The sequence below is a fragment of the Culex pipiens genome, chromosome 1, assembly GCF_016801865.2.
Source record: "Culex pipiens pallens isolate TS chromosome 1, TS_CPP_V2, whole genome shotgun sequence".
In the NCBI taxonomy this organism is placed as follows: domain Eukaryota; kingdom Metazoa; phylum Arthropoda; class Insecta; order Diptera; family Culicidae; genus Culex; species Culex pipiens.
Window position 1 is genome coordinate 92,852,193 of NC_068937.1, and position 26,105 is coordinate 92,878,297.

The 26,105-nt window shown below is 40.9% G+C and overlaps 2 protein-coding genes across 2 annotated transcripts in view; one reads left to right on the top strand and one right to left on the bottom strand.

Moving 5' to 3' along the window:
• Positions 1–26,105, bottom strand: part of LOC120424512 (proteoglycan Cow) — a 320,210-nt gene that overhangs the window by 178,712 nt on the left and 115,393 nt on the right. The gene's annotated exons all lie outside the window — the stretch shown is intronic.
• LOC120424511 (transmembrane protease serine 9-like) lies at positions 13,361–15,290 on the top strand. The gene is made up of 3 exons (XM_039588664.2): positions 13,361–14,549; positions 14,604–14,794; positions 14,857–15,290. The coding sequence occupies exons 1-3, from the start codon at positions 13,444–13,446 to the stop codon at positions 15,252–15,254; spliced, it is 1,695 nt and encodes a 564-aa protein (XP_039444598.1). The 5' UTR covers positions 13,361–13,443; the 3' UTR covers positions 15,255–15,290.

Here is a 26,105-nt window from a genome sequence, read left to right on the forward strand (position 1 = left end):
CTATTTTCATCGATTTTTGCAAAAAAAAAACATTTTTCAAAAATTCAAATCTCCGCGCCATTTTAACCGCTTTTAGCTGTCTTGCACGCGAATGAAATCTCAGGCTAGATTTTTGAAACTCGAAACTATTTTTCCACAAAACTGATGTTTACCCCGTGAACCCTTCACTTCCAGAGACCACGTATAATTTTTGAGGATACATGTGCCAGAAGCAGTTTGCTCACGAAATGGCAGTTTCCTTCCAGATCTTTATGGCGAAATGTCTTCATATTCATGATACTCTCCCCACTAAATTTCACAGAAACAAAAAAGAACCCTTAAATCGACTCCAAAAGAAAAGAAGGTCCACCAATTTTGCGTCCCCTTCTCCACAGAAATTCACCCAGCTGAAAAAAGGTATCGCTTACACGCCGCCGTCTGCCCACCCACCCAGTCTTGACAGCATCATTTGACAGCTAATCAATACGAGCCAAAGGTGTGTGTGTGTGAGTGTGCGTGACCGTCACTTCCAATTAGCCTTTTGCTGAAAGGTGACCCTGAACCTTCTTTCCCCTCTTCCGTGTAATTTTTCTCATTGATCATGACTCGAACCTAATTTTGCGTGGCCCACTGCCCTTCAATCCCCCGTTTCCGAGGTCCACCATCTTGGTCGCCATTTGCATTTTCTCGCGTGGCTCAAGAGTGAAAGAGAGTGGCAACGGGCACTAATCAGCACGGGGGTTTTCTTCGTCGGTTTGAAAATCAGGAACTGTGGAAAAATAACCAGTAAAGTTTGATTTGAAAAAAATCTTTTTTTTTTTACATTCAACAGTCAGTTTTAAAAAATGTTGATTTTTTTTCAAATTTTCAAATCACGCTTACTCCACAGTGCTACACCGCGTAGCGGTTCTGAAAAACCGTAATTACAGGCTCTATTTCCGTTTTGGCGAGTATTTCATCGACCGTGGCAAGAGCCCAGCAGAGTCAGCCAGCCAGCCAGAAGGTGAACTGGAAAAACGGCCGTCGCATAGTTTTTTTTCCCAAGAACCGAGGACGAGGTGATGATTCTGATGAAACGAAAGAACGATGTGACAAAGTCTTTGGAACGGGGTTGATAAAATTTTCTCTTCCGCGGTGGGAGCCGAGGTTGATTGGAAAAGTTTTTAATAATTCAAAGCAAAGCAATGCTAATGGTGGAAAAGTTTGGCGCTGAGAAATGGTAGATTTTGGAGCAAACAATCTGGGGAAAGTTGAGGTGAGCTTCTTAGGAAACGTCCTAGAGGTATGAACATGAATTAGGAAATTTGTCATCCTTTAAATTGGACCAAAATATTCTTTCTGTTGGATGGCAGATTCCATTCCATGTCGACTAGACTAGAGAAATATATTTTCAGATTACTGATTATTACATCGTGTTTAAATTTGAAGTTGGAAATTATAGAAAAAAAAACGTTTAGGCTTCATCCATAAAGTACGTCATAGTTCTGTACAATTTCGCAATTTTCTAATTTTCGTTTTTTTTTTATTTGGATGAAACATTGTCCATGCATTCCTTATGTAAAAAAAAAGTCATTTTGCATCATAAGTTTTTCCATACAAGTCTCCATTCAATATTGGAGGCTGGTCAAACAAAAAAAAACACGTATTTTTTTCGAATTTTTCGATGTGTTTAAGAGACTAAAAAATACATGTTTTCACCAATAGTGCGTGATGAATTGAAAAAATCTTGTTTTTTTTGGAACATATTAAAAATCTGGACAAAAAATATCTTAAAATCATTATCAAAAGCAAGTTAAAGCTGATTTAGTTATACATTTTCGATTTTTTAAGGTTTTATGAGCTTTGAAAAAAGTCTTGAGAGCAATTCTCTATGAAATCGATTTTTGATTGATTTGGTGTCTTTGGAAAAGTTGTATTATTGATGCAGAAAAAATAGGTACACGGAAAAAAAATTATTTTCTAATTACCTTTTTTCACAAAAAATCAATGTACCAAAATCCGTATTATTAAATTTTTGATGTTTTTTATATGTTTTAGGGGACTCAAGAACTAATATTTCAAAAGGGGCAAACATTCAATGTTACGCCCTTTTGAAATGTTAGCCTTTTTACAAAACATTTCAAAATATTGTTTTTGGAAATTTCTCGAACCTTTCGAAAACAAATATTTTCAGGAATGGACACTATTTTAAAAAGTAAAAAAACGGAATTTTTCGGACAAAATTTAACTTTGAATGGTTATATTTTGAAAACGGTGAACTTAATAAAAAAATGTCAAGTACTTTTCGATTGCAAATACCTTTAAAAAAATTAAGTGTGAACAAGATTTATTTTTTTACAACTTTTAAAGTGACTTTACAAAAAAAAATATAACTCATCGGCAAAATTTGGGTCCATAATTCTGAATGGCTTAAAAGATGCGGGGTTTTGTCCCCTAAAATATCTAAAAAAAAATCAAATATAAAAAAAACAGATTTTGGGAAATTGAATTTTCGTGAAATAAAGTTAATGAAATATTCTCCAAATTCTTTTTTCCGTGTACCTATTTTTCTGAATAGTCCTCATCAATACCTACAACTTTGCCTAAGACACCAAATCAATCAAAAAATTCCTTGAAAAGTTACAGATTTTCGAATATTTACGTACCATTTTTGTATGAACAGCTGCCAAAATTGTATGGAGACTTGATGTGATGAACAAATGAAACAAAATAGCTTTTTGGTGATAGGAAAGTTTTCCACAAAGTTTGAGCCAAATCAAAAACAAATATAAGTAAAATCCATTTCCAGGTTTGGTGGAGAATTGCTCTTGATAGAAAAGCACATCTGAATATTTTTTTGAAATGCAAAGAAAAATTCCTATCATTTTCTCATTGGACCATTGAAAATCTAAAAATCAGTTTCTGAAAGGTAAACAGATTTCTCTATGTGTTACCTAATTAGCCTGTTATTTTCAGCTGACTATATTTTGGAAAGTGTTGGTCCGATTTTCAATGTTAACGATTGTAAGTTTTGCGATTTTTTGCGATCTTTTTAAAAAAATAGGTTTTGCTATTGATATAAAAATGTTTCAAACTTTTTTTTGTCCGGATTTCGTAGAGAACCACTCTGTTTCAATCATTAACATTACTAAAAATTAACCTTGAGATGAAGTTTTCATAAGAGCTGGCTAGTTCAATTAGAACATTAAATTGAATTGAAAAAAATAAAATAAAATAATTTCTTTTCCAAACATTGGTTGCAGAAAGTAAAGAAAATGTAAACTTCCACCTAAATTTTAGAAATTCCCGAAAATTGTACAGATTTTCCGGGCAAAGGGACTGTTTGAGTGAGATCTCGGGAAATTCCTTAAATTTCAGTTGATTTTTAGTTAAAATAATCCAAAAACCTAACCTGTAGTCGAAACCAAACCTTCTCATTTAATTTTCCGCAAACAATCTCAAAGCCCTTTTTCGTAGCGATATTACAGAGGGGGAGGGTTGTCAACACATTTTTATAATTAAGTGTAATTATTTATTTTGGAACTCCGCCACATTAAGCCCCAACTCTTCCTTTTTTTCTCCCGAAACTCCCAACACGTGCACACCTCCCAGGTCTGCGCGCCGCACACGTGTATGGGGTGTTAGGGTGTAATATGGTTGTATGGAAAAAAATAATGTTGTCCAAATTTGGCTAGCACAGCAACTTTTTGGTTCCTTATAGGGTCCTTAACAACTCCCCAAAGTTTGGGAACGATTGGTTTAGTCCTCACTTTGCGCAAAGCAATTCAATTTTCCATACAAATTTGTATGGGAAAAATCATTTTTTTGAATTTTGATATTTAAAAAATCCACGTTTCATGCTATATCAAAACCGGATCCATATTCGGATGCTCTGGAATGTGCTCTACAACTTTCCCCAAGAGAGTATGGTGCTAACTTGCTCCTATAAAAAGATACAGCGTCCTCAAAACTCGTCTAATACGTGATTTTCGATCAAAAAACACCTTTTAGACGAGTTTTGAACACGCTATATCTTTTTATAGGAGCAAGTTAGCACCATACTCTCTTCGGGAAAGTTGTAAAGCACATTCCGGAGCATCCGAATATGAATCCGGTTTTAGTATAGCGTGAAACTTGGATTTTTTAAATATCAAAATTCAAAAAAATGATTTTTCCCATACAAATTTGTATGGAAAATTGAATCGCTTTGCGCAAAGTGAGGACTAAACCAATCGTTCCCAAACTTTGGGGAGTTGTTTAGGACCCCAAAAGGAACTAAAATAATGCTGTGCTGGAAAATCGATTTTGATATTACACCCTAATGGGGTGTCCTTGTCATCCGAAAGCCATTAGCGTCCCTTTCACTGCTGATGGCTTTTTTGTGTTGTATGAAAAATTCGGTTTAAAAAATCAAGAATTATAAAAATTACAAATCTTTTAGAAGCAAAAGATTTTTCAAAAAAAAAAATGCTTTCTGAAGAAGAACAGTTGAAAAACTTTTCCCGGAGAAGCTCCAACAAGTAGAAAAATGTGAAAAGCAGCCTCAAGCATTAATTTTCCCCTCACTTTTCTGGTTGGAAAAGTGACGGAAGTGGGCGAAAAAAAGTTTAATTACTTAATTTTAATTATTATCAGTTTGCTGCTCGTACAAGAAGGGGGAAAGCATTCTTGCTCGAGGAGCTTCTCCCGAAACTAGCAAGAAGAAGTAGCAGTAATTTGTCATTTTAAGGATTAGTGGTTTGGTTTATCTGGCTGTCAGACGCTCTCGTCGGTGGGCGCAATGACCGGAAAAGTGTAATTGCAGTTGAAAGTTGTGCATTCGGGAGGAGTATTAACTCTACCGGAGTGACGGATGCATTATGAGTTTTAATTCGAGGATTACAAGTGGCTTTTAAATTTCCATTTTGTTGGGAGACTTTCTGACATCGTCATGAAATTCATGAGTCGTGTTTGAAAATCAATTTAAGAATTTTACATTAAAAACAACATACAGAAATCAACTCAAAATATTGCATTGGATCACTTGAAGTGCTGCAATGCATCATCAAAATCCGCAAACCCTGGCCAACAAGAGCACTCTCAATTTGAAAAATGTTCGGCTCCAACTTTCCACTACCATCAGTCCATCCCAGCACTTGCGCTGCCATTCAGAACTTCCGCAATCGATGGCAAAAGTTACGTTTGCCGTGCATTCGATTTTCGAATCAAATGGGCTCCAAATTGTACACTGAACTGCTCACTGCTTCTGAAGCACACACACACACACACACACACACACACACACACACACACACACACACACACACACACACACACACACACACACACACACACACACACACACACACACACACACACACACACACACACACACACACACACACACACACACACACACACACACACACACACACACACACACACACTGCCACATGGTAAAAAAGCTCCTTCAATTTCGCAGGCTTTTCGAGGCTGGAAAAAGTTGGGAAAACTTTCGAGCTTGCGAGGGTTAGGAGTGAGCTTTTTGGAAGAGAACATTTAGATTTCGTGAATTTTGAAATTGGACACGGTGAACTTTGGAGTGTTTCGTGGAGTGCAAAAATTTGGCGTGTTGGTGTTTGCTGCAGCCTGTTAAGATTATTCTTGATGGATTTATGATAATTTTTGAGGTTGTCATTCTTGTTTGTACAATGGAATATTAAGATTTTCATGCAAAAATCATAACAAAACATGATCATACAATTTTTAAAACTGCTTAAAATACATCAAAATGAACAGCAAAAGACATCTTTTGAGCCATGATGGTACAAAATCTAGTTCCAGAAATTTTTTTTTTGAAAAATAACGAAAATGTGGTATACAAAAAAAAATAAGTTAAACCAAGTTTACAATCGAAACATTCTTCACAGAATTTTCCATAAAGTATACCGTTTTGGAGGTAAAGTAGTTTCCGAATTATCGTCAGTTTTAAATTTTCTAGGCGATAAGGTACACAGAAATAAAAGTTGAGTTTTGGAATACTGAAAATTTGGTAGGTTGAATATTACCTCTTTTTAGAGAAATATTACATAAAAAATGTGTAAAAATGTGAACCTGATGAAAATTCATCAAACTCTGATGAAAACTTACCTGTTCCGCATGGAATATTACACATATTTTTTGACACAAAATCTGTCATCATTCCCTGATGAATATTATTCAGTCAAAAAAATTCGGAGATGCTTTTCCTTCAAAAAGTATTTTTTTTAATTCTAAAAGATATTCTAAAAATAAATGCTTTTAAATTTTTGATATTTATATTTTTAGGAGACTAACAAATAAATGTTCTGAGCCATAGTGCATGATGGTGCAAAATATGGTTTTGGAGGCATGATATTTTTAAAAAATAGTGTTTTTCAATGTTGGAAAAACGGACAAAAAAAAAAACAGTTTATAAAACCTAATCAAACATGCAACCGAATAGCACTAAACATTTTTTGATCAAATGTACCATTCTCAAGTTACAGCCACTTTTAGGGCCGTAAAATTAATTTCTTCGAGTGTCGTATTTTGAGTTTGTATAAACATTACAAAATTCGTATTTTATATTTTCAGATTTTTTAAATGTTTTAGAGGAGAAAACCCCGCTACTTTTGAGCCATAGAGAAGTACGGTCATAAAATTTGCCGCCGAATTATACATCTTTGCAAAAAATGATTTGCGGAAAAAATCGAATTTCATACATATTTTTTTTTACCTTATTTTTAATGGAAATTTGAATTTGCAATCGAAAAGTACTTTACATATTTTTCGATAATGTGCCCCGTTTTCACAATAAAGCCACCGAAAGTATCATTCCAACGAAATATTTGAAGTTTTTACGATTTTTTTTGAAATAGTGACCATGAGTGACCATTTCTGAAAATATTTTTTTATGAAAAGTTTTAGAGACATTGACCTTAGGTTGCTGAGATGCAGTGGCTTAAAGAAAAAGAAACAAGAAAACTGAAGTTTTCAAGTCTCATCCATTGGCATTTTCTAATGCCAATATCTCAGCAACTTATGGTTCAATTTTCAAGATTGAAAAATGAAACATTTGTGAAAATTTATGACTTTTCGATTTTTTTTGTAAATTTTGGAATCAAGACTAACATTTCAAATGGGCGTAATATTTAATGTTTGTTGCTATTGAAATGCTTGTGTTTTTTTTTTAATTTCGTTACCACAAACTTTTCCCTTGAAAATCAAATGTTTTCAAATAGAAATATATCGAGTTTCACGGGTTCCTTGAGATTTTTTTAGCGTTTGTAGTGAATTATTTTTCCTTTTTGTGGCTGTATCTTTCAACCATAAAGTTAAAAATAAATTTTTCAAAAAAAATAATAAATTTGTTTCTAGTGCTCCAAACACAGAGATGCATTCTCAAAATTGACACTAAATTGCTACGTTTGATGGTTCGTTATGATGCTAACTAATTTGATGGTTCGTTATGATGCTTTTTGATAAAATGAAACACAACAAAACAACTTTTAGAAGTAACGTTAATTTTCTATTTGAAAAAATTGAAATCCTTAGTAGATAGATTTTCTGAAACACCCTAATTAATCAATGCAAAACTCTTTCCAAGTCACCAGATCTCCTTAACTGTATCATTTTCCGGAAAATCAAGTTTGCTGATGAGGCACAGAGATGCATTTATCGGCAATAATTTCTTCAACAAAAGCTAACTTTCGAAGAAAAAATATTATTTGGCGAAATCTAACTAAGGCTCAGCCGAGTTGGTTAAATACGATGAGTGCTGAAAAAATCGAGTTTTCTTCCCCCAGAATGTTATTAGCCGCCAAGCATCCAACTCCAAAACAGTGTCAAAAAGTTAAACTTTTCGATACAATTGCAATAATTTTGAACTATTCGATACAAGTACTGAAAAGTTGAACGAAATTTACGCTCCGTCCTGAAGTAGACGGCAAAAAGTCAAATATATTCAACTCGAGGCTCCAAAAAATAAACGGATCCAAAACAAGCCACCGGGGGTCCGCCCGAAAACAAAAAAAAACTCTGTACGATATTGCTCGGCAGGATTTGCTCGGAATGCCGAACATTTTTGTTCGGAAACTTTTTCGGGGACACATTAATGTACACATGTGAGCTTAAATAAAGCTCACTAATTGACATACTTTCGTGGGGGGGCGAGGTAGTTGTTCTGGGCTGCCCTTTTATGCCAGAGAGAACGCAACAACTATGCTGGACATGAAAGGGAAATCGAGTTTGTTCATAACTCTATTTGCTACTACATCTGTTTCGTCGTGCAGGGTGGTTGAAAGCACTAATTTAGTTCTTGGATTGAGCTTTACAATAAAGCTGTTGGGTTTAGTCAATTTCGACTTAATATTTGAATAGCCAATAGAACACAACCGTTATTAAAAGTTAAAGTGCGTTTGTAATTTAAACTATTTTCTGTTGTCTTTGACAGCCATCCTCCGTAATCAAACAAGCTTTAGTTAGAAAATTTAAGTCCTTTACTGCCATTTCACCAGCTTTAGATGTTCCCATCATCAACTCACTAAATATCTTTCCCTCTCGCTCCAGCCTGCCAATTGTGTGATTTATTTGGTACAAATTTACATTACCATCCATTGCGAGGCTCCTTTATTGGTCTATAAAAAGACTCGGAATTGGCCAGAACTTGACGGCAGGAGGCGCCAAAGCTGCCAAGGCACTTGTCGTCACGATGGGCACATAAATGTCGGTTTTGCACAACCACCATCCTCCCTCGCACACTATTGAAAGTGGTGTATGCAAAAAGGGGGTAATATTTGAAAATGGATTCACTTGAAATATTGGATAATGATTCAGAGTACTTTCTTAGCGCTAAGAACTCTGTTAATCGTAAAACTGGATACTGAAATATGGCTTAGAATAGAAGTTCTTAGCGCAGAATATTTGAGTCTGAAAAAAAACTTTATGCTCTTTTTCCAAGTTGTACAAATTTTAATTACGTCTTTAAGCCTTTTGTAAAAGTGACCAACCAAAAATTCAGAAAATGCACTCCCCCCTGCCTCAAAACATAATATCCTTATCGCCGTTCCAGTTTAAAGCCGTATATGTGAGTGCGTATGCGTCCTTCGAAATTGTGAAAACCCAGTATAGAAGGAGGGTGCGGGTGGTCACCAAAATACTTTTTCCACAAATACACAGTCGGTGAGTTGCTTTGGCCATCGGCAGAGCCGAGCATTCGTGGAAATGATTATGGAAAAGTTTTATTCGCCGACGACAAGACGACAACGACGCGACGTGGAGGCTCCCTCCCCACGAGAACAGGCAATAAATTTTAGGACAACATTCAATTTCGAGCATACTAGGGAGGGGGTTGTTTGGCAAAAGTTCGAGCACCGCTTTTCATCGGCGAATGTGTTCTGTATCTGGCGAATCATTCACAAAATGGTTCTAAGCCTTGGTTTATCAAAGTTTGAGAATCGTTGTTCAATTTTTTTCCTGAAAAACAATTTTTGTGATAAACGGCACTATCCGGGTTGTTTCTTTATTTTAGAAAAATCCCCATATGTAAACATTACATGAGCTACAAAAACATTCAAAGTGTCATTCTCATGCACAATTAGCTGAAGTTTCCGAAAACAATACTTTTAAAAGCACACGGTGGAGTTTTAGTGATTTTTAAATGATTAAAAAAAATCGATGAAATATACAACAATTCCATTTGAAAAGAGCCTAAACCGAAAAAAAAGTTCTCCGATCGGGCTCAACATTTTTCTTGGGGTTCCTTGGCAAAAGTATTTTTTTGATTGGCCATTATTGTGACCTACATCGTACATATGCTCTTTGGTCCAGACAAGGCAAAACGCTATTTTAAGTTTTCATACGACTTTTTCAAATGTTAAGCTGGATTTTTGAAACTTCTTACTATCTTTCCCAAATAGCCAAACTCATCACCTTTCTTTTGCGTCTAAGACAGCTAAAATCGGATAAAATGGCGTGGAGATATGATTTTTTTTGAAAAAATGGGTTTTGCGAAAAATGACTAAAATTGCCATTTTTTGTACCACCCTAGCACGATGTAGGTCACAATAATGGCCGGATCGGAGAACTTTTTTTTCGGTTTAGGCTCTTTTCAAATAGAATTGCTGTATACGTGTATTTTTTTTTTTCGAAATTAGAGGTTAGCTACGTCACAAGTTAAACATTACCTGTCTAAAATTGTGTAATCTTATCAGAATAGCAATTGAGTTTTTTTTTAAATTGAGCTTTGTATTTGAATGAAAAACCATCCGTTGTGTGTTCAGATATTTTAAAATGTACAGATTGATATAAAAGTTTTGAAATATTTCAATTGAAAATAACAGATGATTTCACAAAAGTTTTTTTCTGAATATTTAGGTACATTTGTTGTGAAACTCATTTAAATCATTCCTTTTTCTATTTTAAGCCATATTTCAGTATCCAGTTTTACTATCAGCAGAGTCTAAAAGGACTATCGAAAGAGCTTTTTTCAGCATTTTGATTCTTTTTCTTTTGCGAAGTATTTTTAGGATGTAAAAAAGAGAAAATTTCTTTTCGTTTGCCAATTTGATTTTTGTAGCTAGGCCGTTGCAAATATTTTTCAAAGTTTATGACGCCCATGGGGCAAAAAAATATTTTTTCAATAAACTTCAAAATTTTAATGGAAAAAGAAGTCTTATCAACTGAAAATAATTAAAAATGCATTTTACTGCATTTAAAGCATATTAAGCATGTTTGAGATCAATCCAAAATATTTTAATTTTTTGTGAAATTCAGTTGTACAGTACTGCAAAAAGTTTTTTTTTTCGGCGAAAAACAAATTCGCCAATACTTAGATATTTTTAACACTAAAGATTGCATAACATCTGGGCAGGTGTAAAATGCATTTCAAAACACTTTTTTCGTTCAAATGTTTAAACCATGACTTGTAATTGCAATTTTTATATTTTTCTTTATTTACGGCCTTACAACGAATCAAACAAATTGTCATGTTTATGATGTTTAATTTCGAAACAAAAAAAAATCTTTAGAAATCACGCTTGTATTGATAAAAGCTTACTAAATAATTCTCTATGTTTGCGCAAATCGATTTGTCTTTGTATTTATTATTTGAATGAAACTGTGTCCTTGTATTCACTAAGTAAAAAGCCATTAATCGTTTTTCCAAACAAGTCTCCATACTAATTTGTTGTTAGGATTTGGCCAACTCAGAAAAAATGGGTACGAGGAAAAATGCTGTCGATTTTTAAATGCAATTTTTGGTCACTTAAAATAAATTTCTCAAAATAAGTATTTAAAAAATGCACTTTTTGCGTAGAATTTGGAAAGGTGTAAAATGTTTTTTTGAAAATATTTTCAAAATATTTCAAAAAACATGTTTACATGCAAACTTAAATTACTGACCTATTAATTTTAATTTTGTAAACTAGTCTGACTTTGTACTTAAATTTGAATGAACCGCTGAAAAAGGTGGAATACATCAATTCAAAACGTTTGAATGCGAGAAAACTGCAATTTTCTACTTTTTTTAAAACTGCAAAAATTCTAAAATTCCTGTCAACGGATTCAACACCTGATTCAAAAGTAGAATCTTCCCTAATTTTTATGAAAAAAAAATCCCTACTGTCAGGAAAGAAATACGAAAAATGAAAAAAAAAATATATGTTTTTTTTTTTCTCAGATTGTGTTCTTTGGTGCGAATAAAAAGCGAATGTTTGAAGTGTAAATCAAAAATGTAAAATCATACCAAAAATCTAAAAAGTGACTGACAAATTATGTCGAACAGCAACTAGGCCAAGGGATAATGATTATTTTTTGTAGAATAAGCTTTAAAATACCAAAAAGAAAAAGAAACTAGCAAGATAAACGCATATAAAAGTACTGTAAACATGAGAAGTAACCCGGCAGACGGTAAGAAAAAAATTCTTGCCATTTCAATAACAATTACTGTTAAAATAAAAAAAATGTTATGGTATATTCTTGCAAAATCCATTTTTGCATAAGAGTTTAATAACAGTTTATGTTATCATAACAAAATTTGTTGTTGGTCTGATATTGGTTGAAAGCCAAAACAACTTTGGAATAACATTTTTTGTTAAATCTTGTTATAAATAACATAAAATGTTATTGGCCTAGTATTTTCAAATAACAAAAAATGTTATTCCCACGTTATTTTCGTCTGCTCGGGAAAGTTTTTTTTTTTCTAATAGTTACATAAATTTGATATGCTCTACTTAATAGTTGTCAGTATCGTATATTTTTTCTTCAATTGATCCCTAGTTATAAACGTATGACCTCTTCGAGAACAGCCTTTCCAACCTTTAAGAATAACGTTCTGAACACAAATACCATTTTGTTAAACAATGACATGTTTAGTGAGATTCGTACCTGAAACGAAAAGAATAGAGAAAATTGATATTCAATATTGTGTTTATTTAAGCTTGCTTGAACTGTTGTAGTATTTTCCAGCAAAACTATGATTATTTCACTTTTTCAGGTTCCTAGAACCCTTGCCGCCAAGGGTCTGAGGTTACAAAAATCCCACAATGGTAATGTCACCAGCGCCAGTACTCCGTAAATCCACCGTTCCACACACCGTATTCGTTTCACGGAACATGTCCCAGTTCTCGTCCCCCTCAGCAAGGTAGCGTGTTCTTCCCTCCCTCCTCCTCAACATCAATCGCATTTCCAATCAAATTGATTTGTAGCTACACGTGTGAAGATTGCCACCAGGCTCCCACCTCGATAGAGAAAATATGTTCCGAGTCGGATTTGACTTTTGTAAAATGGGTTTGCCCTTTTTTGGGGGAGAGATTTTGCATCACGACCAGAGGGATTAAATCTCGCGACGTGTGTCGAGCGAGGAATTAATGATGAGGTTCAATTTGAATTCGGGAATTTGACAATTTGGAGTGGATTAGGCGTTTGAGGCGCACACCCTTGTCTGATCAAACATTTAACCATGTTGGCGGAGTCGAATAATTTGCACACGGGGTTTGGCAGCACTAACTCCGAACATAATAAACGGCATGCTATCAGCCAACCGTATCCACTAGACGCGACTTCCGTTGGAATATTTCGCTAACCATTGAAGATTCCCAGAATACCCGATTATCGTTTAGAACTGCCACAGCTTGAACCGAAATTCAATATTATCAGTGATTCACTGTTAATAATGAACAGAAAATAAGTAATGAATTAGCCCGGTTGTGCAAGACGCTGAAACTTACCAAAATAAACGAAATTATGCGCACTGTCTTCATCCAAAGCCATCTTCTTGTCTGCTCTGCGGGGTTATCCCGCGGTCATCAAAACAAAAATCCCCAGTACGAGAAACAGAACCGGTTCCATCGTAAAAACAACACAGCTATCAATGCAGACGACGACGAAAAACGACGCGCAGTCTCAGGTCTCACTATCTCGCGAACCGGTCGCCAGAGTATTCGTAGAAGACTCTTGTTACAGTTATTTAGCTGATGTTAAGCAAACATGAAGGTGCTGTTTCTCCTGCTGTCGATTCCCTTGGTCGCGGCTTCCAGCTCCTTCCAGTGCGGTGTTCCCAAGGTCAGGATCAACGAAGTGATCGTACGGGGTCGTGATGTAACACCCGGAAGCTTTCCGTGGCATGCCGCAGTCTACCACCGGAAAGGTCGTTCCGATTGCTACGCCTGCGGCGGAACACTCATTAGCTCGATGTACGTGCTGACCGCGGATCATTGCGTCAAAGATGACAACGGGTACGTGTTGTCACCGAAGAGGATCTTCGCCCGTTTGGGAGTCCACAACCTGAACGCACCGAATCTGCAAACTTCACAGCATCACGACATCTTGATGATTCATCGGTTTACCGAGCCTCAGCAGAAGAAGAATGATATCGCCCTGTTGGAGCTGAGCACAGAAGCTGCGTTTAATCAGCACGTTCAACCGGCCTGTATCAACCAGGAGCAGGACGTCACCGGTCAGTCTGGAGTGGCCGTCGGATGGGGTTTCACTGAAGACGATGATGTGTCAGCCACGTTGAAAGCGGCTCGGATGCCGGTGGTCAGTACGACAACCTGTTTGGAGCACGACCGTGACACCTTTGGGCAAACTCTGGACAGCAGCCTGTTCTGTGCTGGGTACACCAACGGGACTACCGTCTGTAATGGAGACAGTGGTGGTGGACTGCACGTGAAACGAGGAGATGCATGGTATGTCGTGGGGATCATCTCGTTTACGGCACCGCGGGAGGACCAAAGTTTGCTCTGCAAAAAGGACAGCTATGCAGCGTTCACCAACGTGGCGACCTTTGTTCCGTGGCTTCGGAACGTAACGGAACTGCTATCGCTGGCGGAAAAGGGCAGTGTTACCGTCCGAGACGGTCATGATGCGGATCCAACGCGTCGCTACCCAAACTATCTACCCCGGTTGTGTGGAAACTTCTTGGTCAGCCGAATTGTCGGTGGTACACCCGCAAAACTGTTTGAGTTCCCCTGGATGGCTCTGTTGGCGTACAGGACAGAGCTCTCTGAGAGCACGGAATATCTTTGCGGAGGATCATTGATCAACAAACGTTACGTTTTGACGGCCAGTAATTGCGTTTATCCTAAGACTCCGTAAGTACTTTTACGATAATAGAAAATACACTTAATTAAATTTACAAATAACAGATTCCAGGTTCGACTGGGTGAGCATGATCTTAATAGTTACAAGGACTGCAACCCGAACGACGCCAGCGATTGTGCTCCACCGGTTCAGGATGTAGCCATCGATTACATCGTTCGACATCAGCAGCAAGATAGACGGACAAAGAGTAACGACATCGCATTGATTCGGCTAACTCGGGAAGTTTCGTTCGATGGTTAGTATACCTACTAGCTACAACCTCAGATAAAATCCATGTTCACCTCAACTCCATTGCAGATCACATCCAGCCCATCTGCCTTCCGGTGACTCCAGCACTCAAAGAGCAGAAACTCCAGCGATACATCGTGACCGGATTTGGTCGCACGGAATCATACGGCGAAATATCCAATGTTCTTCTGAAGGCTACTCTTCCGGCAGTGCCCAAGGCCGATTGCCAGCAAGAGTTAGGAATAACGCTCGGTGAGAGTCACCTGTGCGCTGGAAGTGCCAAAGACGGGGGTGATACTTGCCAAGGAGACAGCGGTGGTCCGCTGGGTTATCCGGCTCGGTACAACGGAGTACGGTTCGTGCAATTTGGAGTGACGTCATTTGGACGAGCGTGTGGCGTCGGAGCGTCCGTGTATACCGACGTGGCGAACCTTATGAACTGGATTTTGGCGAATATGCAGGCGTAATAAATAATAAAATTGCAGAGTTATGAACGGAATCAACTTCAACAGTGTTCCTATTTAACCTTGGCGGTATATCTCAATTTCGTTAACGGATTCAAAGGCGTGAACTATTCGTTCAGCTACATTAGTTTCTTAACCGTGAAAGTATGGCACGGGAAAAGGTGTTCAAATATGTATATGTACTTCAAAAAGTTCTCGGATCAAGTTCTCGTAGGGGCTCTCAAGCCAAATATCAGTGCACTTGGTTTTAAACTGGCTGTGCGCCTCAGGGTAATTTACATGGGAATTTCGGACTTTTTGTTCTAACGCTCCTGCGATGTAGGAAAATCAAACGGCAACTTCTGGGATGGTCATATTCTCAAAACATCAAATTCAAGAGTTTTTTTTTGATAGGGTCCTATAAGCTATTGTGTTTCATATGTTTATTATAGGACCTTTGGAAAAAGAAAAACTCTAGAATTCTCCTTAGCATGCTATGAAAGCTTGATGAATATCGTGACGCGTCCCGCCCGTGTGGATCAATCGGACCGCGCACTGGACTCACAATCCGGAGGTCGCTGGTTCGAATCCCGCGGCGGGCGCTCTAAAATTCTTTGTGTAAATATGGGTATTCGGCGCCGTCGCTCCGTGCCATACTTTCATACACTTAGGAGCCCAGGGCGGCGAAGTCCTTGTAGATAAAAAGGAAGACACTAGTGGTTGGTACTAGCAATGGTGGCCGACAGCTATAAAGTCAACTTCGTCATATGTTAGACATCTCACCAGGGTTTAAATATTTGCAACAAAACACAAATTTTATATATGCAAAGATTAAAAAAAAACGTTTAAATAATATCAGGATTGTTCGAAATAATCATTTTAATTATCGATGATTAACGCGCACAATAAAAATCGCAGTAGGTCAGAAATATTTTTTTTTACTCTTTGAATACTAGCAGGAGGCTCCTTTGCTCTGTCATGAAGTATGACATGGAACATGGAATCCGGATCTGCTTGGCCAATCACAATCTGAGTTCCGCAACATGGGCCATGTGGTCAATTTAAAATATTTTCTTTCGATATTTAGATACTCGAGACTCTTAAATCAACGCCAACGTTGACGTAGACGATGAAATCAACGATGGCTCCATTTACGATGAAGTTTCTATCAACCATCAACGACAGCGTTGACGTAGATTCAAAGGTTATCAGGATTGTGCCCATCATTGTAAAATCGGCTATCATCCACTTTTGTTCTAGGTAGCAGAAAATGATCGAATGCATCTTCCGAAACTTGAATTTCACTAAAATATGGTTTAGTTTTGGCTTTTGATGCTAAAAACTAAACGACTGATATTCCGTTCCCCTTTAAAATCGCTGTGGCGAAGATTTGGTGACGAAAACAAAAACGCGTTTTTCTCGGAATACTTAATTTGGCATAATAGCCGAATCTTCAATTATGGGCAGGTTAGCTGTCTGACATATGGCGTCGAGCTGTTTTTCGAGCTTTCATAAAATGCTTAGGAAAATTTGATGCTTTTTCAGGGGAAACAGTTGATTCCGGATACATGGAAGTTTTGTCGAAGCGCCAGTCTAGGTACATCGAATCTTCTTGTCGCACGTCCATTTTGGGCAAAATTGAGTTAAGAACGCCGTTTTGTGCAGCTCACAATGCCTCACGTTTTGACCTTTACAGGTCCCCAAAATTCGATTCCAGTTCTGAGATATTCAATAAAAAAACTCTGTGCATTGTTGTCACTTTTCATACGGAAGATGTTTCTATCTTGTCTTGCTTCTTGACACACCCTGAAAACTGACCAAACATTAGCCCCTTCAAAAGCCACCATCTAAAAGTATCTGTATCTTTAAAGGGTCACTTCCTAGCATGTTGGTATGTTCTACAAAGTTGTTCCCCAGTTCAAAACCTATCTCCTACTATAAGAATCAAGTCATTTCATCGATTTATAAAAAAAAATCCTAATACAATGTAAAAAAAGATAGTTTCCCATGGAAAATAAATCAAAATCCCATATAAATTTCAAATTAAAACTGGAGCTCCTAGACCTTACCAAATGGGCTCAAATTTTCAGGAGTGCTTCTGGGGACATAAAAGAACGAAATTCCGGTTGATGCAAGACAAAATAACAACTTTTGTCTTTTTCATAGAAACGTGAACCACGCTAATGCACACCATCTTATTTTTATTACCCTCATAGATAAACGTGGATGCGCATGTATTAAGATGATTCCATTGCATTCATACCCGAAATTTCCTAAATTCACTAGATTCAATTCTGTCGATTGGAGCATGTTCAGGGTTTTTTTTTGAATTTATATTTATTCAGATTTTTTTCCATGTTCATTTTTCATTTAAAAATAAATTGAAATGTCCAATCACAATCAGTGACTTTTCAATTTAAAAGAAAAAAAATCAATTTTAAATACTAGCAACTTTTACCTATTCATGAAATATTGGAGCTTTCGCTATTCAGTGATTTCAAAAGTAGAAGGTCTTACATTTACAAAAGGGAAAAGAGATACCTTAAAACTAACTTATAAATTATATAATGAGCGGATCAATGCAGCTGAAGACTGCAACGATTTTTGTCGAAATGCATCAATTATCTTATTGGACATAACATCCAAAGTGTCAACTTCGGCTAATTGATGAAGTTCACTGGTGCTGAACCAGGGAGGAAGTTTCAGAATCATTTTCCGAATTTTGTTCTGAATCCTCTGAAGTTTTTTCTTCCTGGTTAGGCAACAGCTTGTCCAGATCGGCACAGCATAAAGCATGGCAGGTCTGAAAATTTGTTTATAAATTAACAGTTTATTCTTGAGACAAAGTCTAGAATTCCTGTTTATAAGTGGATACAAACATTTAATATATTTGTTACATTTAACCTGGATACTTTCAATGTGATCCTTGTAAGTAAGGTTTTTGTCAAAAGCAAGTCCAAGATATTTCACTTGATCCTCCCACTTTAAGTTTACCTCATTCATCTTTATAATGTGATGACTTTTTGGTTTAAGAAAATCAGCCCTTGGTTTGTAAGGGAAAATAATAAGTTGAGTTTTTTGCAGCATTTGGAGTAATTTTTCATTCTTTCAAATAAGAATTGAAAATATCCAAGCTTTTTTGTAATCTTCTTGTGATGACACGAAGGCTTCTACCTTTGGCGGAGATGCTTGTATCATCAGCAAAAAGTGATTTCTGACATTCTGGGGGCAAATCAAGCAAGTCAGAAGTAAAATATTGTATAAAATTGGACCCAAAAAGCTACCTTGAGGGACGCCAGCACGTACAGGTAGTAGATCAGATTGGCTATTCTGATAACATACCTGCAGAGTACGATCCGTCAAATAATTTTGAATAATTTTCACGAAATAAATCGGAAAATTAAACCTTTTAAATTTAGCAATCAAACCTTTATGCCAAACACTGTCAAATGCTTTTTCTATGTCTAGAAGAGCAGCGCCAGTAGAATAGCCCTCAGATTTGCTGCTCCGAATTAAATTTGAAACTCTTAACAACTGATGAGTAGTTGAATGCCCAAGGCGAAAACCAAACTGCTCATCAGCGAAAATTGAATTTTCATTCATTGAATGGGCCGATAGCTTAAAGCTTCGCCAGGATTTTTGTCCGGTTCACTTTTTAGTTTGACACCCTTTTTACATGGAGCTCACACACACTACTGAACGTTTGTTTTGATAGTGTGCGTGAGCGCCGTATAAAAAGTGACAGTTCGTCAATTTTTAGTTTGACTTTGACCAACCAACGGGGTACAAACTAAAAAAGTGTCAAACGAAAAAGTGACCAACCACTGCAGGGGGGTTGAGTGTATTGCGACTTTTTTTTATTCTTGAACAATCATTTGAGCAGGCTGATTCCAGGAATGATGTTCAACCGAATGACCTGCTTCTTGGGTACAGTACTGATGCTCCCTCCGCACGTAACAGTATGAGTATTTTCCCCACCTATTCATATGTTCAAATCCGGTGCAAAATTCCACGTGGCACATATGCTAAAAATAAAGCTGCATGTTAGGGTGACAAGAAAAAAAAATCGACATCAGGGATACGCTCTGATTCGATTCCTTAGGCAAAAATAAGTATCTGTGCCAATTTTGAGCCAAATCGGTTAAGGTTAAGGTGGTAGATGGTGTCTTTCACTTTTGAAGCAGATGGTTTTTGAAGGGTGCAAAAAGATCCGAGTTGATCCTGTTTTTTTGGTGATTTTTTTTTAGTAAAAAGTATTTTCTTATATACTTCCTATAAACCCCTTATATAGTTTCAAGTATATAAGCCGATTTCATTTCATCGCTTTGCTAATAACTCATTAGGATCAACTCGGATCTTCTTGCACCCCTGTACAAAGTTGTATGGAATTAAATTTCCTACAAGAATCTCACACTTGGGCAATTTTGGGTGAGACCAGTGCCACCTGGCAGACAAATCCTGAAGCGATGTTTTTTTCCATACATTTTAGCGATTTTCCCCATAGAAACTTCAACGGTAAATAGCGACCACTTAACCTTAACCGATTTAACTCAAAATTGGCACAGTTACTTATTATTGCCTAAGAAATCCAGGGGGTATCACTTCAGATTTTCCAAAATTTTCAATTTTTCTTGTCACCCTACTGCACGTGCTGCAGAGGGAGGGGCAAGGTGTGGCACGAAAAGTGAGCCAGCAATGTACGCCAATTTACGCGCTTGTTTGCACGTTTATTATTGTCACCATCATAAATTATTACGTTCGGGGGTGGGGTTATTTTCCGAGCAAAAGAGGGGTTTTGTGGGGTGGTGGCACCATATAACATATGCAAACAGCGCAAACACATTAACGAGATGGGTGTGTGTGAGTGGTAGGGTGGGGTTTGTCTGGGTGGTGTTTATGATGGATATTGGTGTCCTCTTTTTCGAAACTGGGATGAATTATTTGGTGGAGGGGGTGTGCGGAGAGGGCAAGCTTTTTGGGAGGATTTTGCTGGTGGATTTCATAATTTAATGGTTTTTTTTTTTTGTAAAATTCACTCTTGACTCTTTGGCCACAATGGGTTGTGTGTTAAAGTGCTTTAACAGTTATGAACCTAGCACATAAAAAAATAGAAATGTCTTGAAACAATCATGCATTAGCTTGCAATAAAAGCTTTAAAAAGTTGATCACGTTTTCTTTTTAACAGAAATAATTCATCAGATTGAATAAATAGATTGATTCCGAAAAGCTTCGGCACATGGCGCGTCTGTCTGGCTTTATCCAAATGGCATAATCCGCACCGACAGCTTTCACCTATGACGGATGAAACAATATTTAAATATTTTTGGAAAAGCTGCAAGCACACTTCGAAATGCTTTGTTTTGAGCAATTCTCTACCGAAATGGAAAATGAATTTTATTTGTATTTTTTGATTTGGCTCAAACCTTGTCGGGGCCTTCCCTATGACCAAAGAAGCTTATTTGTTAATTTATCATGCTAATTCTTCAAGCCGAATGAGTACAGAAATTAACAGTGCGAGGAAAAAGCTACCGCACATCTGGCGCGCCGGGGAATCGAACCCCGCTCTTTCGCATACCGTGCGAGCGCGTACACCACTTCGCCAACGCGCCAACGCGCTATCAGACACCTGAGAATTCATTTCTCAGGTACCCCGTGAACCGTGGGGACAGGTGAGGGTCCCTGCGGAGCTTAGCTGCCAGCTACCGGGCGGGTTGCAGTAGGCGGATAGCTGTCGGCGATTGCATACATTCATTGCATCGCCCCCGGACCAGCAGCGGGAGGATGTCTAGGACGTGGCGGAATTGAACAAGGGCTCTGTTTAATTTCTTCGAAAAAAAAAAAAACCACATGGGTCCGTAAACACCTCTGTCAAGCGATCGAACGCCGCTATAAGTGTTTTAGCCCAAAACCTCACCAAACCCCGAATCCAAAATGTGACGCGACCCGTGTCGAGGGATGCATGGCTGGGGGGGTTCAACAAATTCCCAGTCGATAACGGAGCCTGTGGGGCACAGGGGCGAACCCCACACGTAATTTGCCCTTACTGCGTCACGGCAGGGCACTGGCGCAGCGGACCGTATTTCCCTAGCGACTCGTGGGATTCAAAATCATGACAAGTGAAACAAACCAACAAAAGGGTCCCGATGCGCCCCAAGCATCGGAAAACACGGAGGTAGAAGAGGACGCAAACGTCGAAATGACAGGAGGCGAGTCAAACGGCGGCGACACAGCAGGCGGAGTGGCGAGCGCGTTCCGTGGAAGCGGGAAGGTGTTGAGATCCCCAGTGTTGAACCAGGCGGCTGCTTTGAGTCAGCAGATAGGAGTAATTGGAGAGGAGACTCCCAAGTCATCCTTGTTGAACTTCGCCGGCAGTACCCCTCAGGACGGAGTCCTGCTCGGAAGGACCGCGTTGCAGGAGGTCAGAAGGAGGGTTAACGAACTCTTTGATTTCATCAAGGACAAAAACAACGTCCACACCAGAATCAAGCAGATGGTGAATGGAGTCAAGGCAGCCATGAATGCCGCAGAGCGCGAAAACAGCTCGCTGGTGGTGGCGCGGAATTCACTGAAGCTCAGAGCTGAAAGAGCCGAAGAAACGCTGAACGCAAAACTGGAGGAGGAAACGCTACGGGAGAAAGAACCGAAAACGCCGCCCGGCCCAGGCTCTAAAAGGGACAGGGAAACGCCTGGAGAGGAGGAGGACGCAAAGAAGCAGAAGCAGGGGAATGGAGACAGTCCGGACCCAGCGAAGGAGCCAGAACCAGACCCAGGGAAGGAGGAATGGGAGAAGGTCAAGAAAAAGAAGCGGAAGAAAAAAGGGAAGCAGAACGAGGACACCCAAAAACCCAAGTTTCGCAGGGAGCGTAACAAAGGCGAGGCTTTGGTGGTCGAGGTGAAGGAAGGTGTTTCGTACGCAGACCTCCTCCGGAAAGTACGGACCGTTCCGAAACTCGAGGAGCTTGGCGAGAACGTGGTTAAAACCAGGCGCACACAGACCGGAGCGATGCTTTTTGAGCTGAAGAATGACCCCGCGGTCAAGAGCTCAGCTTTTAAGTCCCTCGTCGAGAAAGCCGTAGGCTACGAGTCGAAGGTAAGGGCGCTATCGCCGGAAACAACGATTGAGTGCAGGAACCTGGACGAGATCACGACGGAGGAAGAGCTAGAAGATGCGCTGATCGTTCTTCTGGATGACCGTACGACACCGATGGCAATCCGGTTGAGGAAAGCCTACGGCGGCACGCAAATTGCGTCGATCCGACTATCGACGCCTTCGGCGTCTAAGCTGCTGGAAGCCGGCAAGGTCAAAGTAGGGTGGTCGGTGTGCCCACTGAGGCCTGTTCCTCGAGTGACCCAGCAGATGACGAGGTGTTTCCGCTGTATGGGTTTCGGCCACCAGGCGAGAAATTGCGACGGTCCCGATCGAACCAACAGTTGCAGAAGATGTGGTAGAGAAGGCCACATGGCAAGAGACTGCAAAAATAAGCCGAAGTGCGTGCTCTGTAAAGAAGGCGATGGCAATAGCCATGCGACGGGTGGCTTTAATTGCCCGGTGTACAAGAAGCTGGCCTCGGGCAAAAAGTAATGGAGGTGTCCCAGGTGAACCTCAATCACTGCGACACTGCACAGCAACTGCTGTGGCAGTCGACCGCGGAGACGGGGTGTGACGTGGCAATTATTGCAGAACCGTACCGAGTTCCACACGACAACGGAAACTGGGCCGCGGATACAGCAAGAATGGCGGCGATACACGTGATGGGGCGGTACCCCATACAGGAAGTGGTCTCGAGAGCGTTTGAAGGATTCGTGATCGCCAAAGTAAACGGAACCTTCTTCTGTAGCTGCTATGCTCCCCCAAGATGGACCTTGGAGCAGTTTCAGCAGATGCTGGATAGTCTGACCGATGAACTGATCGGACGAAGCCCGATCGTTATCGGAGGTGACTTCAACGCGTGGGCGGTCGAGTGGGGTAGCAGATGCACCAATGCTAGGGGGCATAGCCTAATGGAAGCTCTGGCAAAGCTAGACGTTAGGCTGGCGAATCGCGGAACCAGCAGTACCTTCCGCAAAGACGGTCGTGAGTCCATTATCGACGTTACGTTCTGTAGCCCGCGACTGGCGGCCGACATGAACTGGAGGGTGAGTGAGGACTATACCCATAGCGATCACCAAGCGATCCGGTACAGCATCGGGAGACGAGCCCCTGTACCAGATAGGAGCAGCCGGTCCTACGGAAGGAAATGGAAGCTGCAGTACTTCGACGAGGGTCTCTTCGTGGAAGGGCTCCATTGGTGTGATGGTCCCCAAGACTTGAGTGCCGACGTGCTAACAGCACAACTGGTGACAGCATGCGACACAACCATGCCGCGGAGACTGGAGCCAAGGAACTGTCGTCGTCCAGCCTACTGGTGGAATGAAGAACTCGGTACCCTTCGGGCAAGCTGCCTCAGCGCCAGAAGACGAGTCCAGAGAGCAAGATCCGAAGCAACTAGAGAGGAGTGCAGAGAGGAGTACCGGTCTGCAAAGGCCGCGCTCAAGAAAGCGATCAAATGCAGCAAGACAAACTGCTTCAAGGAGTTATGCCAAGACGCTGATGCAAACCCTTGGGGGAGCGCATATCGTGTCGCGATGGCGAAGATCAGAGGCCCATCGATGGTGGCTGAAACGTGTCCCGACAAGCTGAAGGTCATTGTGGAAGGGCTCTTCCCAAGACATGACCCAACGACATGGCCTCCTACACCGTACAACGACGAGGGGGGTAGCAACGCCGAAGGTCATCTGATCACCAACGAAGAACTTGTGGCAGTAGCGAAGAGATTGAAGGTGAAGAAAGCTCCCGGCCCGGATGGAATCCCGAATTTCGCCCTGAAATCGGCGGTTCAAGCATTCCCGGATAGGTTTCGAACAGTCCTGCAGAAATGCCTGGACGATGGACACTTCCCCGACCCGTGGAAGGTTCAAAAGCTCGTGTTGCTGCCGAAGCCAGGCAAACCACCGGGGGACCCATCATCGTATAGGCCTATATGTTTGCTGGACACCCTCGGAAAGCTTCTGGAACGGATCATCCTTAACCGGCTGACCAAGTACACGGAGAGCGAGCATGGCTTAGCAGCGAGGCAGTTCGGCTTCCGTAAAGGGAGATCCACGGTGGACGCCATCCGGAAAGTGGTCGAGAAAGCCGACGAAGCGCGGAGGAAAAAACGCAGGGGGAACCGTTGCTGCGCAATAGTCACGATTGACGTCAAGAACGCGTTTAACAGTGCGAGCCGGGCGGCCATAGCAGCAGCGCTGCACAAAATGAAGGTGCCTGACTATTTGTGCATGATCTTGAAGAGCTACTTCGAGAACCGCGTGCTGGTCTACGACACTGCCGATGGACAAAAAACCGTTGTTGTTACCGCGGGAGTTCCGCAGGGATCCATTCTGGGTTCAGCACTGTGGAACGGAATGTATGACGGAGTGTTGACACTGGGGCTACCCAACGGCGTAGAGATTGTTGGCTTTGCAGACGACATAGTGCTGACGGTAACCGGCGAAAATGTCGAGGAGGTCGAAGTGCTGGCTATGGAGGCAATCGCAATGATCGAGAACTGGATGCTCGAGGTGAAGCTGCGGATCGCTCACCACAAGACGGAGATGATACTGGTTAGTAACCACAAAAAGGTGCAGCAGGCCCAGATACACGTTGGAGTGAAGCTGCGGATCGCTCACCACAAGACGGAGATGATACTGGTTAGTAACCACAAAAAGGTGCAGCAGGCCCAGATACACGTTGGAGAACACGTCGTGCACTCGAAGAGAGCGCTCAAGTACCTCGGGGTGATGGTGGATGACCGGCTGAACTTCAACAGCCACGTCGATTACGCCTGCGAGAAGGCGGCTAAGGCGATCATGGCACTGTCGAGGATTATGCCGAACAACGCTGGACCCAGGAGCAGTAGGCGCCGCCTCTTGGCAAGTGTCGCGACGTCCATACTTAGGCACGGCGGACCGGTATGGTGGACGGCGCTGGGGACGAAGCGAAATCGAGCGCTGCTCGACAGAACGCAGAGACTGATGGCCATGCGGGTTGCAAGCGCGTACAGGACCATTTCGTCGGAAGCAGTTGGCGTCATAGCCGGAATGATCCCCATCGGCATCACACTGGAGGAGGACACCGTGCGCTACACCCGGAGAGGCACGAGAGGTATCCGGGAAGCTGCGAAAGCCGAATCGCTGGTAAGGTGGCAACGTGAGTGGGACACCACGGAGAAAGGCAGATGGACGCATCGGCTTATCCCGTCCGTATCCACGTGGGTGAGCAGAAGGCATGGAGAGGTCACCAACCTCACACAGTTCCTGTCGGGCCATGGCTGCTTCAGGAAGTACCTGCACAGGTTCGGACATGCAGAGTCTCCTCTCTGTCCGGACTGCGTCGATTGCGAGGAAACACCGGAGCACGTGGTGTTCAGCTGCCCTCGCTTCGAGGCAGTGCGAAGCGAAATGCTGGCCATTATCGGAGCAGACACCAGCCCGGATAATGTGGTGCGAAGAATGTGCAGCGACATCGCCAAGTGGAATGCGGTCGTCGGAGCGGTGACGCAGATCACTTCGGCTCTCCAGCGGAGATGGAGAGACGACCAGAGGAGGAACGACTAGAAGCCTAGTCGAAAACCCACGAGTGTGGCTGTGAAGGAGAGCACGTTATGATGGTCGGCTCTACCAAATCGGTACACGTCTCGATGGTCACAGGAGTTGAGAACCCACGAGTGTGGCTGTGAAGGAGAGCACGTTATGACGGTTGGCTCTACCAAATCGGTACACGTCTCGATGGTCCAAGGAGAGGGCTGCATATGACTAGCCGATCAAAAGCAACGCGATTCGTGGGCGCGGTTAAAC